The sequence below is a fragment of the Syngnathus leptorhynchus genome, chromosome 12 (assembly GCF_054491065.1).
Source record: "Syngnathus leptorhynchus isolate UIUO chromosome 12, UIUO_Slep, whole genome shotgun sequence".
NCBI lineage: Eukaryota > Metazoa > Chordata > Actinopteri > Syngnathiformes > Syngnathidae > Syngnathus > Syngnathus leptorhynchus.
In genome coordinates this window covers 6612238-6630141 of record NC_141206.1, presented here as the reverse complement: position 1 = coordinate 6630141, position 17904 = coordinate 6612238, and the positions used below count along the sequence as shown (strand labels likewise).

Here is a 17904-nt window from a genome sequence, read left to right as displayed (position 1 = left end):
AAAGTTTTGATCTATGCTAAGGAACATTAAATAAGTACAACAACATGTCACCAGAAGTGCAAATGTAACCTCATCTGTTGTTAACTAAAGCCCGCCGGGTGCATCCAATGTTGTGTGCGTATGCGCGCAATGACAAACTTGAAAGTGTGAAGAAAAGTAAGAGAAAGTCGTTACTTTGTTATTTCTAAGCCAACACAAATCAACTTGCCTTTCTCAGCAGTTTGAGCACTTCACCCGCTTGCTCGGACCTGTGCTCCCGGAGATGTCGCTGGATGTCGCGGATCCAAGCCACCCGCTTGACATACGGGCTGTGGTCGCGTTTGCGCAGCATCGCCGGCAGCTTGTCGGATTTGAGCATCAAGGAGGTAAACAACAGCTCCCCGCCGCCTCTGTCGCTTTGCACCGGCGTGACATTCCTCTGCCGCCGTCTCTTGCTCCATTTACTTTCCAAATCAAGACTTCTCTGCCTGCTCAACTTGGAGCCCATCACTTCAGAGAGCGCGCCTCGTTGTTGTTTTTGTTCTTGTTACGCGTAAACGAGAACGCAGACGAATCATGACACCAAGTGCGCGCAAACGCATTCATGCTGAGGAAAGTTTGAACACTGCACATCGCGAGTGTGTGAATGTGAGAGCAGTCTGTGTCGACAACCCCCATCGTGCCCCTTCTTTTCCCTTGCATCCCTCGTGCACGCGCTTTTTGCTCTCAGCCAATCAGAAGAGCGCTTTCTAAGCAGCTGCTGGCCTGACCTCTCACAACAAAAGCATCCTCAGAATCACTAGACAGCATTATACGGTGGGCAAAGTTGAACAATATTTGGATGCTATTCTTTTAATCAAGAATGCAAGTCTGTAAGGTGTGCAAAAAAAAAATCATTCCCACTTGCCATCCCACTTTTGACCAACACCCTCTGATTCGTTTTTTTGACCCTCTCGAGGTGATTGGTAGTTGGTGAGGAGGCGCTTCATTGAACATTGTGTTATATATAATACCAAAGGCCAATGTGTGACATGCGTCATCTCATGTGGCGGAGAGTTCATCTTTGTCACAGAGAAGTTAAACCATCTGTGCAGATAAAGCACAAGTCACGCGGCTGAATTGAAATGGCGTCTTAATGATTAATTCATGGTCAGTGTGTTCATCTCCAAGGTCTGCCTTACTCTGGACACGAAGACTTCAACATCTGTATGGGGGACCAAGTTAGAGTTTGCATTTCGAATACTGTACTATACTACTGAGTACTGTTACTACTCTCAAATATCAATACTAGTACAATATAATACAAATGGCCAATACTACTATAACTACCAGGAGACTACTACGAATATGACCAGTACTACAAATAATACTAATTTTACTGAGAAATCCAAAAACAACGCTATTACTTGACTAATATTTCAATATACTACAACTAAATATTTCTGCTATTACTATGATACAATTGGAGTGAGTAGAAGACTGCAAACGCTGCTGGGAATAAAAATCCAGTTGAATATGGTTTCCGCTCACGTTCCAAATGATGAATTAATTTCAATTTGCCTTCATCCTTCGAGGCGGCGTCAGTGGTCGGTCTGGTGATGTGCATTTTCTCAAGGTGTTTAACGGTGGGCCGGCTTATGGTTTACGACTCCAGTGATAGTTACATATTGAAAAGCCACAGTGAGTGAGTGTCGCATATCACCTGATTTGCAGAATGCGGCCGACATAACGACGAGGAGCACGTTTCTTGTTGCAGAGGACCCTGACGCCAGTCAAGGTAAGAGCATATCACGCTCGTTGATTGTCATTCTTTGGAATGTAAACAATTGAATGCTACTTTATGTGGACTTAACCTGCTTACCAAAAAAAAGACAAAATATTTCGTTATGTAACAGGTTACATAACATAATCAGCAGTGTAACTCAATGGCGTTGAACCATGAATGACTTTTAATCAAATTGTTTTTTTTGTTGACTTCGTCATTTATTTGGACGTTGCACTTTTATGTCCCAAATTCTGAATGTTTTCTGGTTCTTTGGGCAAACAAATTAAGAAAGAAGTTTAGGGCTTTGTCCTAATTCGCCGCAACGTCAGCCAGTGTGTTCAATCACAAAAGCCAACTCACACTCATTGGTGGGTACCGAAAAGGGACTTCCAACTAATGGCATGGTTACGTCACTGGGCAGCTTGACCTTCTATAACCCAGCATTGGCTCGGGTACTTTTGGACCCAGCGCCGGGTTAGCCATTTCGCCAATTGGTTTACTTTGGACCCAGGAGAGCATGTGCCATTTTGGTGATGGAAGCTTTTACGATTTCCTTCTGCTTGCTGGCAAGAGAAGCAGAGTCCAAAAGAGTCCTAATACTGTCAAGAGCCTGTTTTTGTGGTGAATGGTTCTTTTCCAGTTTTTGGTTAGATGAATGGGCGGAGTCTCCAGTGCGTACAAGTCTTAAGCAGTGGATAGATGAGAGCTTGCAAATGAAATTTTATTTGCTTGGAATTGGAATTGTGTGGGGTTTTTTGTCTTGACAGAGTTCTGCATTATACTCATGTTACTTCCTTCAAGTAGGTATATTCTGTTTGCCCTTTTCTTGCATTCTTCACTTGTATTGTGTACATTCTTTTGGTGCCTTTACTTTGAAATTTGGTTTCTTTCTGTTGGTTTTTTTGTCTTCTGTGTGTGGGGTCTGTTTCTATATGGCTGATATTTTTTTTCATTTTGCTGTGTTTCCATCTTTTTTATTCTTCCACTTTGTCTTTTTGTCTAGTTCTGTCTGGCGCCACGCTCCATTCATGCTTCATTAATGTTGTTTTTTCTTTTCTTCTGTGTTTTACTCTTCAACCTTTTGTCTATCTAGTTTTCCATTCTTTGTTTAGCTCTTGCTGACATGGTAATGCTATCTTGTTGATATAAAATTGTTTAAGTTCATGTTGGCTCTGTCCTTGTGCTTCACTTTTCTGATACACGATTGTAACAAACTGATAGCACATTTTGAACTGCCCCTTTGAGGGATGAGAAATGTTAGTGCCATTTCTGCCAGGAACAGGAAATCATACAAATCAACACATGCTAAGTGATTTTTCTAAATGATGTTTTTGGGTCCTGATTAAGACTATATGGATACCCTAATCTTTTTTTGTGGATGTATATATTTTTGGGGTTGTGTATTTTCTGTTATAGTTATATATTTATATATGTATCTGTGTCATTAAATAACTGTTTGAACTCTTGACATTCTATTTAACTTTCAATTTCAGTGTTTCCAAAGGCACCAAAATGGTGCGGATGAGGATCGTGCTGGCGGCAACGCTGCTAGTGATGGTGACGGTGGCCGTATTTGTGGGCGTCTACTTCGGCGTGGATAGGAATACACGTCCGAGCGATCACGTGTACTTAAAGGCGGCCGTGGCGGCGGACGCTGGGCCGTGTTCAGTGATTGGCAGGCAAGGATGCACACGTGCTTATTTTGTGACCCCGAGCTAAAGGTCATTTGCTTCCCAGTATGACAAGCTTTACTGTTAAAGGGGAAGTCAAGTAAAAAAAAAAAAAAAAACCCCACAACTAATGAATACTACTATTACCACTCATAACTACTAAATACTATTGCTGCTAATCTCATTGAACATCTAGCGTATCATATTAGCATTTATTCGCCAACCACGATGACCCCGCCACCTTTGATCTCAAGGCAGTCAGTCAATTATAGAGACAGAGAACTATTCACGCTCACATTCACTGCATGATAATTAAACAGACACACAGAAATCAGGCGAAGAAACCGCCACTGACTCTTTTAATACCCTTACATGACTCTATTCACGCACGTTAATGAAAGCTAGCTCAAGGCTTAACTAAACCATAAGCAGTATATACGGTACTGTACTGTATACACTCTCATTCCTCACAATAATCTAATGACATCCAGTAGATCCATAGTGGAAGATCTAATTATATGCGTCACACACAAGACTTTCCCTGAGAGGATGACAGAGCCCTTTGTCACGCTTCCATGACTTGGATAGAAACCGTGTACGGGGGGGGGGGGGTGGTTAACATCGGACGGAGGGAACATGGAAATTGACTTGGGCATACAACAGCTGCAAAATGAGCACAGATGACTGAACAGTGGCACACATTTGCCGGAATATTTTTCAAAACATTCTCTGCTGTATTTCCTATTATACTATGGTTCACTTTCCTAGCGTGCTCATTTTTTTTTGTTAAGATCTGTTTGGTTCACAAGTCCAAGCAACAAAAGAAAAAAAAATGGAGCTTGTATCTTAAAAGACAAACAAGTCGACTCACTGTTTTCTCTCAGCGTCAACGTCAAATCCTATTTGTGTGTATTTTCACAGTGACACATTGAAGAAAGGAGGCTCGGCAGTAGACGCCTGCATCGCCGCCTTGCTCTGTGTGGGCCTGATGAACGCTCACAGTATGGGCATCGGGGGAGGACTTTTCATCACCATCTACAACGCAACAAATGGTACACAGCCAATTCACCTTGAACGGCTTGACTTAATAACTCACTGGCACATAATAATGACGCTCTCCCCTGCAATATGCGCAGGAACGGTGGAAACTATCGACGCTCGGGAAACGGCGCCTCGTAACGCAACGGAGAACATGTTTGGTAACAGCACTGATTTGTCCCAGAAAGGTACTTCAAATTTTCCAACAAGTCCACTGTGAGACTCGATCTTGATTACAGCGGTAAATGCTGTTACTATGAATTTGTTGCTGCTCGTACCTTTCACCCTTCACATAGTCATTATGTCATGAAATGATCTCCATCTTGCTGTTTTTATAACTTGATAGGAGGTTTATCCATCGCTGTACCGGGAGAGATTCGAGGTTACGAGCTGGCTCACAAGCGTCATGGCAAACTTCCTTGGAAGGATTTGTTCCAGCCAAGCATTGATCTGGCAGAGAAAGGATTTCCTTTGGGCAGGGCGCTGGCCAAAGCTCTGGCCCGACATAATAAAACCGTCATCAAAGATGTAGCCTTGTGGTGAGTGGTGAAAACCGCCTTGATGCTCATTTTCAAGAAAGTTCAAGTTTATGGGATTTGAAACAAAAACAGTCTTTTTCTTGCAGTGAGGTTTTCTGCCGTAGCGGCGGCGGCGACGTCTTGAAGGAAAACGATACTATTAAGTTTCCCAAGCTTGCAAACACTTACAGGAAAATAGCACAAGAGGGCGCTGACGCCTTCTACCGTGGCGTACTGGCACACAATCTGGTGACAGATATCCAGGCTGCAGGTCATTTCTTTTCACATGATTTCCAATATTTTCATTTTTTTTATTCTTTTATATTTCCTCTCAAAATGTCATTTCTTTCTTTTTTTAACTACTTTTACAAGTTTTTACATATGCATTAAGATTAATGCTACGTTCTGTCCTCCATCTTGTGAAATCTGCCTTTTTATGTTTTTGTTTTTATTTATCTTTGTTGATTCAAAGATGTGAATATTCTAAAGCGTCACAGCAAACATCTTCCCTCTCTTCGGCGTCTAATTTTACGAGCGTGACGGATTTGTATCCCAGATTGAGTCCAAGTGTATTGACGCTGTTTGTCTCTCTCTTGCATAGGCGGAATCATCACAATGGAGGATCTGAGGGATTATGTGCCAGTCTTGGATAAGGAGCCTTTGAGCGTGAAGGTGGGGGAGTACACCATGGCTGTTCCCAACGCCCCCGCCAGCGGCCCTGTGCTCTCGCTGATATTAAACATCTTGAATGGTAAACCATAGATTTTGTGTCCAAAAAAAAGTACCTTTGTGTGGGAGAGAAGATGCGCTTTCATGTGTGCAGCCTTCGCTTTTTCCCAGCCGCTTGCTCGGAATGGAAGAGTTTGTAAATGAGATTCTATATCGGGCTAAAACATATTTTAATGAGTTCAGGTCCGTGTTTAAAACGAGTTAGCTTCTGTTACAGCTCAAATATTTTCCATAGGGTACAACTTGACACCTGACAGCGTGGCGAGCACCGAGAAGAAGATCCTGACGTACCATCGTATCACGGAAGCCTTTCGTTTCGCCTACGCGAAAAGGACCCTGCTCGGAGATCGTGATTTCCTCAACATCACCACCGTAAGAATCTTGTCAATCACCTTTGCAAATATCCACTTCAAAAATAATTTGTATCTTTTTTCTCCCCTCGCAAAGCTCATCGAGAACATCACCTCTCAGTCCTACGCCGACGAGCTCCGTGGAAAGATCACGGACTGGACGACTCATAACATCAGCTACTATGAACCAGAGTTTTATCTCCCAGATGACCACGGAACCACGCACATCTCGGTGGTGGCGGAGGACGGCAGCGCCGTGGCGGCCACGAGTACAATTAACCAATAGTATGACCTCTCAGTGGACCTTTTAAACGGAAGCGTGAGCATGTTTTTAATGTTCTTTTAACGTTCTCTTGCTTACTTCTGGCCTGCAGTTTAGGCTCCAAATTCTTGTCGAGGTCAACAGGGATCCTTCTCAACAACGAGATGGATGACTTCAGCTCTCCGTTAATCACAAACGGTTTTGGGGTGCCTCCGTCACCGAATAACTTCATCCGGCCAGGTTAATTGCAGGCATATATTCTTTATCCTCATCGATCATCCCGTTGATACGAAACGAACGGAACACACCTGGGTTCAATAATAACTGACTCCACTACTGTTTAACACTGTTCAAAGGGAAAAGGCCAATGTCTTCCATGTGTCCAACCATCATCTTTGACAAAGAACGCCAAGTGAAGATGGTGGTAGGCGGCTCAGGTGGTACCAAGATCACTACCTCCATTGCTCAGGTAACCCCTTCAAGAAGCCAGTATGCCCCTGGATGGTCCACCACTCAATCATCCGTCCAAATGCTCTAAAAGGGTATTAATATTGAGAACGCTGCTCCAAAAATAGTTGTGATGAATGATTATGTGCTTCTTAGGTAATTGTGAAGGCACTGTTCTTTGACTACGACTTGAAGAAAGCCGTGACCGAACCGAGGCTCCACAACCAACTGAGTCCCAACGCCACTGTGGCCGAGCCAGATTTTGACAAAGTGAGCCCCGTGGAAAAAAAAAAACATATAAGTGGGGGAAGTCTTCCAGTACTCAAAATGTTCTCCCTTTTATCCTTCCTGCTGTTTTGCACTCATTCTCAGGGATGAGGAACAAACTGTGTTTTCCGAAATGAACATTTATAATGGAGTGCAGCAAGTTCCTTGTTTCCCTGACATCTTGCTTGTCTTGGTAGAACATCTTAGAGGGTCTGGCAAAGAAGAACCATGAGATCCAACTCCTTAAGTCGACCGGAGCCGTGGTGCAAGCCATCGTCCGCTACAAGGATGGACTCCACGCTCAGTCGGATCCTCGTAAGTGGGCGTACGCTGCTGGCTACTGAGCTCACCTGCAGAATGACACTCCGATTGGACATTAACTAGAGACTCTCTGAACTTCTTGTCTTTTGCACCAAATGCTCTCCCAATAATATTTTTTTTTTTAGATAAGCGCACCAAAAAAATTAAATAGATCCTGGTGTCGCCTGCATTGACCTCATTGTCCTCTTGAGTTTTTAAGAGGAGCCACTGTGAATGTTTAGAGCACAGCCTCCCCGTGATCTTTTTGGCCGATCATAAAAGTGTACAATTCCTTACTCTTTTTGTAAATCATTAACACAGTCAAGTTCAGTACTTTCCAAGATGCCATTATGTAGCTACAAGGACAACTGTTCTTTATTGGACCGACGTTTCTTCAGAAGCTTCCAAAATCACCAGTACTTATCGCAATATGACATCTTCTATACTAGAAGAATGTGGAACTTCTTATTTCTTTAGAATGTTTTATAATGTCTCTTTTTGTTTTGAGATGCTTTGAAATGTTGTGCTTTTATTCATCTGCGCACGTTGAGTTACCTCGTGTATGAAATTGAATATAAGTACAAATAAATAGCATACTGTACACTTGAGCATTTTTGACTGACCATGTGTGGTGGTTATCATTTTTAAGTATTTTGAAAATAGGTCAGTTTATATATGTTGAATATCTGATTTGCTATGGAAACAAGTTGAAAACATTCCGAATGAGATTCTCCAATCTGTTAAAACTAAAATAAACAATGAATGGTTCATCTTCTCCATTGTTGATCAAGGTAATGTTTTATTGAGAGCCTCATGTTCCACTTGGTGAGATAATAAAGCCCTAAATTGAGTGCATGTGAATATTTCATATAAAGCTTCCCAAAGCCCCCAAACTTAATAAAGATCACCACTTGCTGAGCATCTTGGCAATTAGTCATTAAGAAGACAAGGAGACATTGGAGTCTGGCTGTTTCATGCCTCCGAGGCCCAATTAAGCATCACCTCGGGTCCATACACGTATTGCTGACACTGATGCAACACACACACACACACACACACACACACACACACACACACACACACACACACACACACACACACACGCACACACACACACACACACACACACACACTTAGTTACGGCATTTTTTGAGATGTGTTCACAGCACAGTGTCGCCTCTGTCTGCCCTGGGAAAGGCCTCTTTGATTAAAATGGCTGCCATTCAAAGTAAGTGGAGTCAAGACTGTCAAATTGTTTTCATCACGACGAGGGTATGGTTGCCCTCAATTTACAACCTACATTCTGATATTTCATCCATGAGATGTAGACAATTCAGTGTTTCTGTTGGCTAAATTTCTTTCACCGTGCATGGACAATAGATGTTTTTTTTTCCGATCAGATTCTATTCTCAAAATGTTGCCATGCCAATCTATTCTGCCCAGGTCTTAAGAATTAGTAGTGCTGTCTGATGTAACTAAATCTACATGAGCAATTGGACTGGTTTTTAAAAATCAATTCATAATGGCCTCACAGGGTCTGCATGCTAGCCCGTAATAACATTATTGCTCAATTTCCTCTGTGTGTGCCCATGCGCGTGTGTTCGTGTATGATATGTGGGATTTCATCTTCCAAACTCAGACTGGGTGCATAGGACAACGACAATGGCGTCATCTAGCGCCTAGTCACTGTAGCACACATTTATTATTATTATTATTATTATTATTATTATTATTTGTTGGTGAAGATAGAGGCTGAAAAACTCACATTTTCCGTTTTTTTTCCCCACATGGACTACTGCTTCGGAAGGGCAGGAAACCATCTCTTTATTGATTGGATAACCGATTCCCCGCTTCCCCTAGCCAATCAATGAGAACCAAGAGTGTGAATAGATACTCTGCTCGCCCAAATTAAAAGATTTCTATATTAATAGACTAAAATGTGGGTCTTTATTAAGTCTATAATCATGTACAATATGACATAAATGGTGCAATGTTGCTGTGACTATTACTTATTCGGTGTGAATTCTCGCGTTTAAACGTAGACATATATGGTAACGTTGTGCTTAGTGAATTCGTTGGGGAGGGGCTGTAGAGTGACGTCTCTTTTTCCGTTCTTCTTTCAGGTCCGCGATGTTGGTATAATAATGTCTGCCAGGCCGTAAGAGCCACTCATCATTCACCTCAGTCTGAGTAGTCGAACGCAAATAGTAGCATCATGTCTGGCCGTGGCAAAGGTGGTAAGGGTCTGGGAAAAGGAGGCGCCAAACGTCATCGCAAGGTTCTCCGTGATAATATCCAGGGAATCACCAAACCCGCCATTCGTCGTCTTGCTCGCCGAGGCGGCGTCAAACGTATCTCTGGACTGATCTACGAGGAGACCCGTGGAGTGCTTAAAGTCTTCCTCGAGAACGTCATTCGCGATGCCGTCACTTACACCGAGCATGCTAAAAGGAAGACCGTCACTGCCATGGATGTAGTGTACGCACTGAAGAGACAAGGACGTACTCTCTACGGATTTGGTGGTTAAATTCATCAACCGGTCCGCTTTCAAATCAACCAACGGTCCTTTTCAGGGCCACACACTTTCCTAAAGAGCTAATTTTCCTTTTGTCAAAGCCTGGAATTCAAAGAATAAACTGACTATTTTCAGCCAATCAGAGTGGCAATGGCGTGACGGCAACAAACTATGCATTGATAACAGCCAATCACAGAGTGGCAATGGCACAGCGTTATTTGCATGAGTGGATATAAGACCCCTGATTTGCATGACTTTGCATAGCTTCTAGTCTTCATACCCCATTCTTAGTGGTGTTTTTAAATAACATGTATGCATATATACGACTAAGTATTCAATACGTCTACTGTAATTTCACCGATTACTGTTTTAAAGGGTCTTTTGTTATTTTAATAAACGTGAATGCTAAAACTTGTCAGGTGTTTTATTTTTTGTTTTTATATTCGCCAATTAAAACAGAAATCAAACTGTTAATTGGTTATGAGTTGGTGTCCCCCAAAATAAATGTTGACATCACGAATTTTTTTTTCAACCTTTTATTCAAACATTACGTCAAAATTACGTCTACTGTAATTTCACCGATTACTGTTTTAAAGGGTCTTTTGTTATTTTAATAAACGTGAATGCTAAAACTTGTCAGGTGTTTTATTTTTTGTTTTTATATTCGCCAATTAAAACAGAAATCAAACTGTTAATTGGTTATGAGTTGGTGTCCCCCAAAATAAATGTTGACATCACGAATTTTTTTTTTCAACCTTTTATTCAAACACAATCACATTCGGTGAGTGACCATCAACTACAATCCAACAAATACAAAATCAAAACATCAATTTTGGCATACGTGTGTTGGCTGGCATAAGAGCAGCGCTGTCTGTCACTCGTAGATTTTCGCGAACAAACCTGAAAATGGCAGTGTACCTAATAGGGTGTCCAAATGACGTCACAGATCAACCAGCCAATCAGAAAGTGGGGGGTTGTTTGGGTGTGGCACTTTTCACTTTTTGTTAACTTTTGACCATGATTTTTCCCTAATGAAGTGGCCTGTGATTAGGTACACCTGAAAATGGCGGTGTACCTAATGGAGTGTCCAAGTGACGTCACATATGAAACAGCCAATCAGAAAGTGGGGGGTTGTTTGGGTGTGGCACTTTTCACTTTTTGTTAACTTTTGACCATGATTTTTCCCTAATGAAGTGGCCTGTGATTAGGTACACCTGAAAATGGTGGTGTACCTAATGGAGTGTCCAAGTGACGTCACATATGAAACAGCCAATCAGAAAGTGGGGGGTTGTTTGGGTGTGGCACTTTTCACTTTTTGTTAAGTTTTGACCATGATTTTTCCCTAATGAAGTGGCCTGTGATTAGGTACACCTGAAAATGGCGGTGTACCTAATGGAGTGTCCAAGTGACGTCACATATGAAACAGCCAATCAGAAAGTGGGGGGTTGTTTGGGTGTGGCACTTTTCACTTTTTGTTAACTTTTGACCATGATTTTTCCCTAATGAAGTGGCCTGTGATTAGGTACACCTGAAAATGGTGGTGTACCTAATGGAGTGTCCAAGTGACGTCACATATGAAACAGCCAATCAGAAAGTGGGGGGTTGTTTGGGTGTGGCACTTTTCACTTTTTGTTAAGTTTTGACCATGATTTTTCCCTAATGAAGTGGCCTGTGATTAGGTACACCTGAAAATGGCGGTGTACCTAATGGAGTGTCCAAGTGACGTCACATATGAAACAGCCAATCAGAAAGTGGGGGGTTGTTTGGGTGTGGCACTTTTCACTTTTTGTTAACTTTTGACCATGATTTTTCCCTAATGAAGTGGCCTGTGATTAGGTACACCTGAAAATGGTGGTGTACCTAATGGAGTGTCCAAGTGACGTCACATATGAAACAGCCAATCAGAAAGTGGGGGGTTGTTTGGGTGTGGCACTTTTCACTTTTTGTTAACTTTTGACCATGATTTTTCCCTAATGAAGTGGCCTGTGATTTTTTCCCACTTTTTGATTGCCTGTTTGATCTGTGACGTCATTCGGACACTATTAGGCAAGCCGCCATTTTCAGGTGTACCTAATAACAGGCCACTATATTAGGGAAAAATCTTGGTCAAAAGTTAACAGAAAGTGAAAAGTGCCACACCCAAACAACCCCCCACTTTCTGATTGGCTGTTTCATATGTGACGTCACTTGGACACTCCATTAGGTACACCGCCATTTTCAGGTGTACCTAATCACAGGCCACTTCATTAGGGAAAAATCATGGTCAAAAGTTAACAAAAAGGGAAAAGTGCCACACCCAAACAACCCCCCACTTTCTGATTGGCCGTTTCATATGTGACGTCACTTGGACACTCCATTAGGTACACCGCCATTTTCAGGTGTACCTAATCACAGGCCACTTCATTAGGGAAAAATCATGGTCAAAACTTAACAAAAAGTGAAAAGTGCCACACCCAAACAACCCCCCACTTTCTGATTGGCTGTTTCATATGTGACGTCACTTGGACACTCCATTAGGTACACCACCATTTTCAGGGGTACCTAATCACAGGCCACTTCATTAGGGAAAAATCATGGTCAAAACTTAACAAAAAGTGAAAAGTGCCACACCCAAACAACCCCCCACTTTCTGATTGGCTGTTTCATATGTGACGTCACTTGGACACTCCATTAGGTACACCACCATTTTCAGGTGTACCTAATCACAGGCCACTTCATTAGGGAAAAATCATGGTCAAAACTTAACAAAAAGTGAAAAGTGCCACACCCAAACAACCCCCCACTTTCTGATTGGCTGTTTCATATGTGACGTCACTTGGACACTCCATTAGGTACACCACCATTTTCAGGTGTACCTAATCACAGGCCACTTCATTAGGGAAAAATCATGGTCAAAACTTAACAAAAAGTGAAAAGTGCCACACCCAAACAACCCCCCACTTTCTGATTGGCTGTTTCATATGTGACGTCACTTGGACACCTCATTAGGTACACCGCCATTTTCAGGTGTACCTAATCACAGGCCACTTCATTAGGGAAAAATCATGGTCAAAATTTAAATGAAAGTGAAAAGTGCCACACCCAAACAACCCCCCACTTTCTGGTTGGCTGGTTGATCTGTGACGTCATTTGGACACCCTATTAGGTACACTGCCATTTTCATTTCACTGCCACTTTATTTCCATTAAATATACTGTTTAGTTAAGCTTATTTAGTCAAAAAGATGACCATGTATGGTAAGGATTTTTTGGTTAAATAAATAAAAAACTCGCTATACACTGTATAACTCACTTTTTGCACTTGTATTTTATTCAGAATATATATAATTATACATGTTGTGAACAAAAGTCAAAGTTGCTTCAGATTGATTCTCTCAATCGATTGCTTATTTAATATGCTTATCACAAAATCATTGGACAAAGATGCAATGCGTTGTGTTAGTTCTAAACTTTGGCCATGGGAAACCTTTGAGGAGAATTCTGGACAACCAGAATAATCCAGTGGCAAACAATTCAAAATTCTAAAAGTATAAATATTTTCTTACAATATTTCATTGATCACTTGTAATGTTACCAACACACTTGTGTCTCTTAATTTTGCCCCTCTGATAGAATCTTTCACCACAATCTAGGCAGGCAAATGGTTTCTCACCTGTATGAATCCGTGTGTGACTTGTCAGGGTTCCCTTCTGAGAGAACCTTTGACCACAAACAGAGCATGGAAAAGGCTTCTCACCTGTGTGTGTTCTTGTGTGACTTGTTAAGGTTCCCTTCTGTGAGAATCTAAGCCCACATACTGAGCAGACGAAAGGTTTTTCACCAGTGTGGGTTCTTGAGTGACTTCTTAAGGATGCCTTTTTAGAAAATTTTTGACCACAAACTGAGCAATCAAAAGGTTTCTCGCCAGTGTGCGTTCTCGTGTGTGATGTCAAAACGTGCCTACGAGAGAATCTTTGACCACAAATTGAGCAGGCATAAGGTTTTTCTCCAGTGTGTGCTCGTGCGTGTGTTGTCAAAGCATGCCGACGAGAGAATCTTTGTCCGCATATTGAGCAGACAAAAGGTTTCTCTCCTGTGTGGGTTGCTGTATGACTAATTAGGTTTCCCTTGTGAGAGAATCTTTGACCACAAATTGAGCAAGGAAATGGTTTTTCTCCGGTATGTGTTTTAGTGTGTTTTGTCAAAGTACCATTTTCTGAGAAACTTAAACCGCATACTGTGCAGACAAAGGGTTTCTCTCCAGTGTGGGTTCTTGTGTGACTTTTTAAGTATCCTTTATGAGAGAATTTTTGACCACATATTGAGCAAGAATAAGGTTTTTCACCAGTGTGTGTTCTTGTGTGATATATTAATGGCCCCTTCTGAGTGAATCTTTGACCACAAACTGAGCAGACAAAAGGTTTTTCCCCAGTGTGTGTTCTTGTGTGTCTCCTTAAGTTTCCCTTTTCAGAGAATCTCTGACCACAAACTGAGCATGGGAAAGGTTTTGCCCCGGTGTGGCTAATCATATGATTTTTCAAGCGGCTCTTAAAAGCAAAGGTTTTCCCACACTGAGAACATTTCCAACGTTTTTTGTTACTGTGACACTTTGTATCAAGATTGGACTCTTCTTCATCATCATCAGTATTGCCATTTTTATAACTGGCATCATCTTCAATGTCATCCTCCTCGTCATTATTATCATCATGTGACCGTGATGTTTCGTCGTCACTATCTGACAGTGGAGCTATGAGTCCATTTGCTTGTGATCCTCCACAATGGTCTTTGTCAGCCCCTGCCATGTGTTGACCTGAGCTGCTGCTCCTACTGCTGCTTGGAGTCTCTGTTCCTCTGCTGTCCTCACTTTCTTCGTCATCATCTTCACTTGGCAAAGGGACATCAGTCAACAGGACCTTGATGATATCCTCTTGCTCTTCCTCCTTGATATACAGAAAGTCTTCCTCCTCCTCTTTTATTTGGAGGGGTTCTTTATCTTTCACTTCAGTCCAAGGAGACACTGACTGAAGATCTGACAAAGAAGAATGAAGATTTTTACTGATATCTGCAAGACAAGAAAACAAGCACATTCTTCTTGATTTATACCGTCAACATCCCATTGGACCCGCAACCGCTGCTTTCAATTTCCCCATTTGTCCACTAGATGGAGCGCTGACTCCGGTTAAGAAGCAGGCTTATGACGATGACATCAGTGGCTAGATCTAACAATGGCCGGTGTTACGTATGTCAAGTTATGTTACCATTGCCTGATGGGAGCTCAATCAGCTGTCATGCGATGTTTGGATGGTTTAAGGTAAGCAAGTTCTAACAGAGAAGAGTCGCTTGTGACGAATCTGCAGTCACGAAACACAAAATAGCGCAACTCGCCTTACCATAACAGTCGTAACTCGAGACGGGGAATGAGATAACATGGGAGCAACTTGACATGTAACACCAGTTCTCTGACAAAGCTTCGGAAAACAACCCGATTCACGCTACTATTGTAAATGAAATGTACATATTTCCGAAGCAGAGTGAGACATGCTCATACCTGCTGTTTGTAGCCCTACTCGATGCTTCTGAAAACCAGCATCCACTCGTTGGTGGTGTCCCCCGTTCTCCTCGTTTGTTCCACAAAGTTCCTCGTCGTACTCTGCTGTCATTCTTGCGCACATTCTCACACGATCACACTTGATTTGACCTCAGCATTGTGTCGCTCCTAAACGCGTCTCTTTGTTAGCGGCTTGCAAATTAGGCTAAGCTACACTAGGCCGAGAAGCATCAAAGTGCAGACGGATTTATTCGCGCACGAAGTTTAATTGAATGCTGTATAAATCGAGTGAAGTCGTGATGGACATACTATCTTGGGAGTTCTGTAGTATATCAATTGAAGCCCCTATACGAAAAGTGCTGCAGTGACGTGAATAGACGTGTGCGCCTGTGTTGGGTTAATACACGATCTACGGCGCGCATGCGCAAGAGGTCGGCCATGTTTAAGTTACGGCCACTCCACTTGGACAAAATATGTAGCAGCGCGTCCGATGTGAAGTGTGCATGTTCCTGCAGAATTCTAGTTAGCTACTTTTTATTTTAGTTGCTTTACTTTTATTTTGACTTAAATACTATTAAATGCTACACTTGTTTTTTTATTTGCTTTGTAACTAAGGTAATTATGTAATATGTATACAATGTGTGTATTATTGCAATGTGTATAAAGCAATTAAAACAGCATCCACTTCATGTTTCTAGCAAAATAGGTTTGTTCATTTAATGCCATCTTTATACTTTTAATAACACAAACATGTCCCCTCACCAAATTCCTTCTTGACAAACAGAACAACTTATTCGTGTGATAAAATTTTCCATGACATCTGATCTCACATTCAAATATTTGTAACCATCCATATAAAAACATAAATAAACTATTGGTGTGCGTATCAGAAAAAGATGTTTATCCCCACACTCTTCAGACAAATGGTACACTACTGTGTGTTCTTAAGTGTGAATTTAGGCTTGCCTTAAATGTGAAACCTTCACCACAAAACGGGCAGGCAAAGTGTTCCTCACTTTTTTCAATACTGTGCGTTTGTGCATGATGTATTAAACTTGGCTTACAAGAGAATTTTTTACCGCAATCTGAACAGACAAAAACTGTTTTACCACTGTGGATTCTTGTGTGGTTTCTTAATTGTCCTTCATGAGCGAATCTTTCACCACAAACTAAGCATGAAAATTGCTTAGGAATATTGTGTGTTTTTGTGTGTTGCTTAAGGTTTCCATTCTGAGAGTATCTCTTTTCACAAACTGGGTGGGCAAAAGGTTTTTCACCTGTGTGTATTCTTGTGTGAGTTATCAAACTATGTCTAGCAGTATAACAATTTCCACATATTGAGCAGATAAATGGTTTTAACCCAATGTGGGTTACCATATGTTTTGTCAAGTGGCTCTTAAAAGTAAAGGTTTTCCCACAGTGAGAACATTTCCAGCATTTTTTGATACTGTGACATTTCATATTACCTTCAGACACTTCATCATCAGTATCAATGTCATCATCTTCATCATCTTCCACATCATCATCAAGTGAATATAATGTGTCATCGTCACTCTGTGATAGTGGAGCTATGAGTCCATCAGTTTGTAATCCTCCACAATGTTTTCCTTCAGCTTCGGTTACGTGTTGAATTGTGCTGCTACTGCTGCTTGTAGGCTCCGCCCTTCTGCTGGCCTCACTTTCTTCATTGACATTTTCACTTGGAAAAGTTACATCAGTCAACAAAACGTTGATGAGAGCCTTTTCCTCTTCCTCCTTAATATACAGGAATTCTTCTTCCTCTTGTTTTATTTGAAGGGGTTCTTTGAGAGCTTCACCGACATCTGCAAGACAAGAAAACAAGCAAATCCCTTTTTGTCAATCTGATCAAGTCCAACTATTATTGGATGGTACCGTCAAAAGGTGCCCCGTAAATAAACATCGTTAGGTATTTCCGGAGTTAAGTGAAACGTGAGCAAACCTGCTGTGTGTAACCCAACTAGTTGCCAACTCGCATCCACTCGTTGGCAATGTCGCTCGTCCTCCTCTTTTATTCCACAGGGTTCCTCCTTGAACTCCAGTATCCTTCTTGCACACATTCTCGCCCAATCTCTTTGTTTTTAGCTTAGCAATATGTTGCTAACAAACCCTTGCAAGCTAGGCTGAGGTAGCATCAAAATGAACGGAGACGAATTTATCCAAGCACGAAGATCAATCGAATAATGTTTTAGTCCAGTAGTAATGGATATACTACTTTAGGTATTCTGTGCGTTCGGTTGTATATCAAGCGAGCAAAAGGGCAGCAGTTACTCATACCGATGTTTTGTGTGTGTCAAGACACGGTCGGCGGGGCGCATGCGTATGGTGTCGGCCATTTCTTCTTCTTTAATGGGCGCGGCCTCTCCGTCCTCCTGATTGTGCTCTGCCCCCTTGAGGTTGGGAGGTTCGAGCTCATCATCATCTTGAATGAGTAGGACTTCTGGCTCCTTGATGTAACTCGTTGGCCCTTTCTACTCAGGATGAAGATGTTCAATGATGTCTGTAAGACACAAAATAGAC

The 17904-nt window shown here is 41.9% G+C and overlaps 3 protein-coding genes across 6 annotated transcripts; 2 read left to right on the top strand and 1 right to left on the bottom strand.

The window, feature by feature from the left end:
- Positions 1–241: 241 nt before the first annotated feature.
- On the top strand, positions 242–7956 carry LOC147048095 (glutathione hydrolase 1 proenzyme-like). Of its 2 annotated transcripts, XM_085926739.1 has the most exons (15): positions 242–365; positions 1693–1775; positions 2256–2263; positions 3249–3423; positions 4336–4466; positions 4551–4640; positions 4799–4991; positions 5078–5241; positions 5572–5721; positions 5935–6071; positions 6147–6334; positions 6424–6551; positions 6668–6780; positions 6915–7028; positions 7223–7956. In XM_085926739.1, exons 1-15 carry the CDS (start codon positions 273–275, stop codon positions 7367–7369), a joined length of 1914 nt encoding a protein of 637 aa, XP_085782865.1. In that variant the 5' UTR covers positions 242–272; the 3' UTR covers positions 7370–7956. The 2 variants fall into 2 exon arrangements, with proteins under 2 accessions (XP_085782865.1, XP_085782863.1); XM_085926737.1 differs by lacking the exon at positions 2256–2263 and having other exon boundaries at positions 1693–1756; positions 3231–3423.
- Positions 7957–9510: 1554 nt separating this feature from the next.
- LOC147048094 (histone H4) lies at positions 9511–10362 on the top strand. The gene has a single exon (XM_085926734.1). It carries the CDS (start codon positions 9541–9543, stop codon positions 9850–9852), a length of 312 nt encoding a protein of 103 aa, XP_085782860.1. The 5' UTR covers positions 9511–9540; the 3' UTR covers positions 9853–10362.
- Positions 10363–13174: 2812 nt separating this feature from the next.
- LOC147048093 (uncharacterized) lies at positions 13175–17867 on the bottom strand. 3 transcript variants are annotated; one of them, XM_085926705.1, is made up of 2 exons: positions 15367–15769; positions 13175–14880 (listed from the first exon to the last, which is right to left on the bottom strand). In XM_085926705.1, exons 1-2 carry the CDS (start codon positions 15488–15490, stop codon positions 13391–13393), a joined length of 1614 nt encoding a protein of 537 aa, XP_085782831.1. In that variant the 5' UTR covers positions 15491–15769; the 3' UTR covers positions 13175–13390. The 3 variants fall into 3 exon arrangements, 2 of the variants coding, with proteins under 2 accessions (XP_085782831.1, XP_085782832.1); XM_085926706.1 differs by having other exon boundaries at positions 13175–14847; XR_015067783.1 differs by lacking the exons at positions 13175–14880; positions 15367–15769 and adding exons at positions 17046–17189; positions 17662–17867.
- Between the last annotated feature and the right edge of the window lie 37 nt (positions 17868–17904).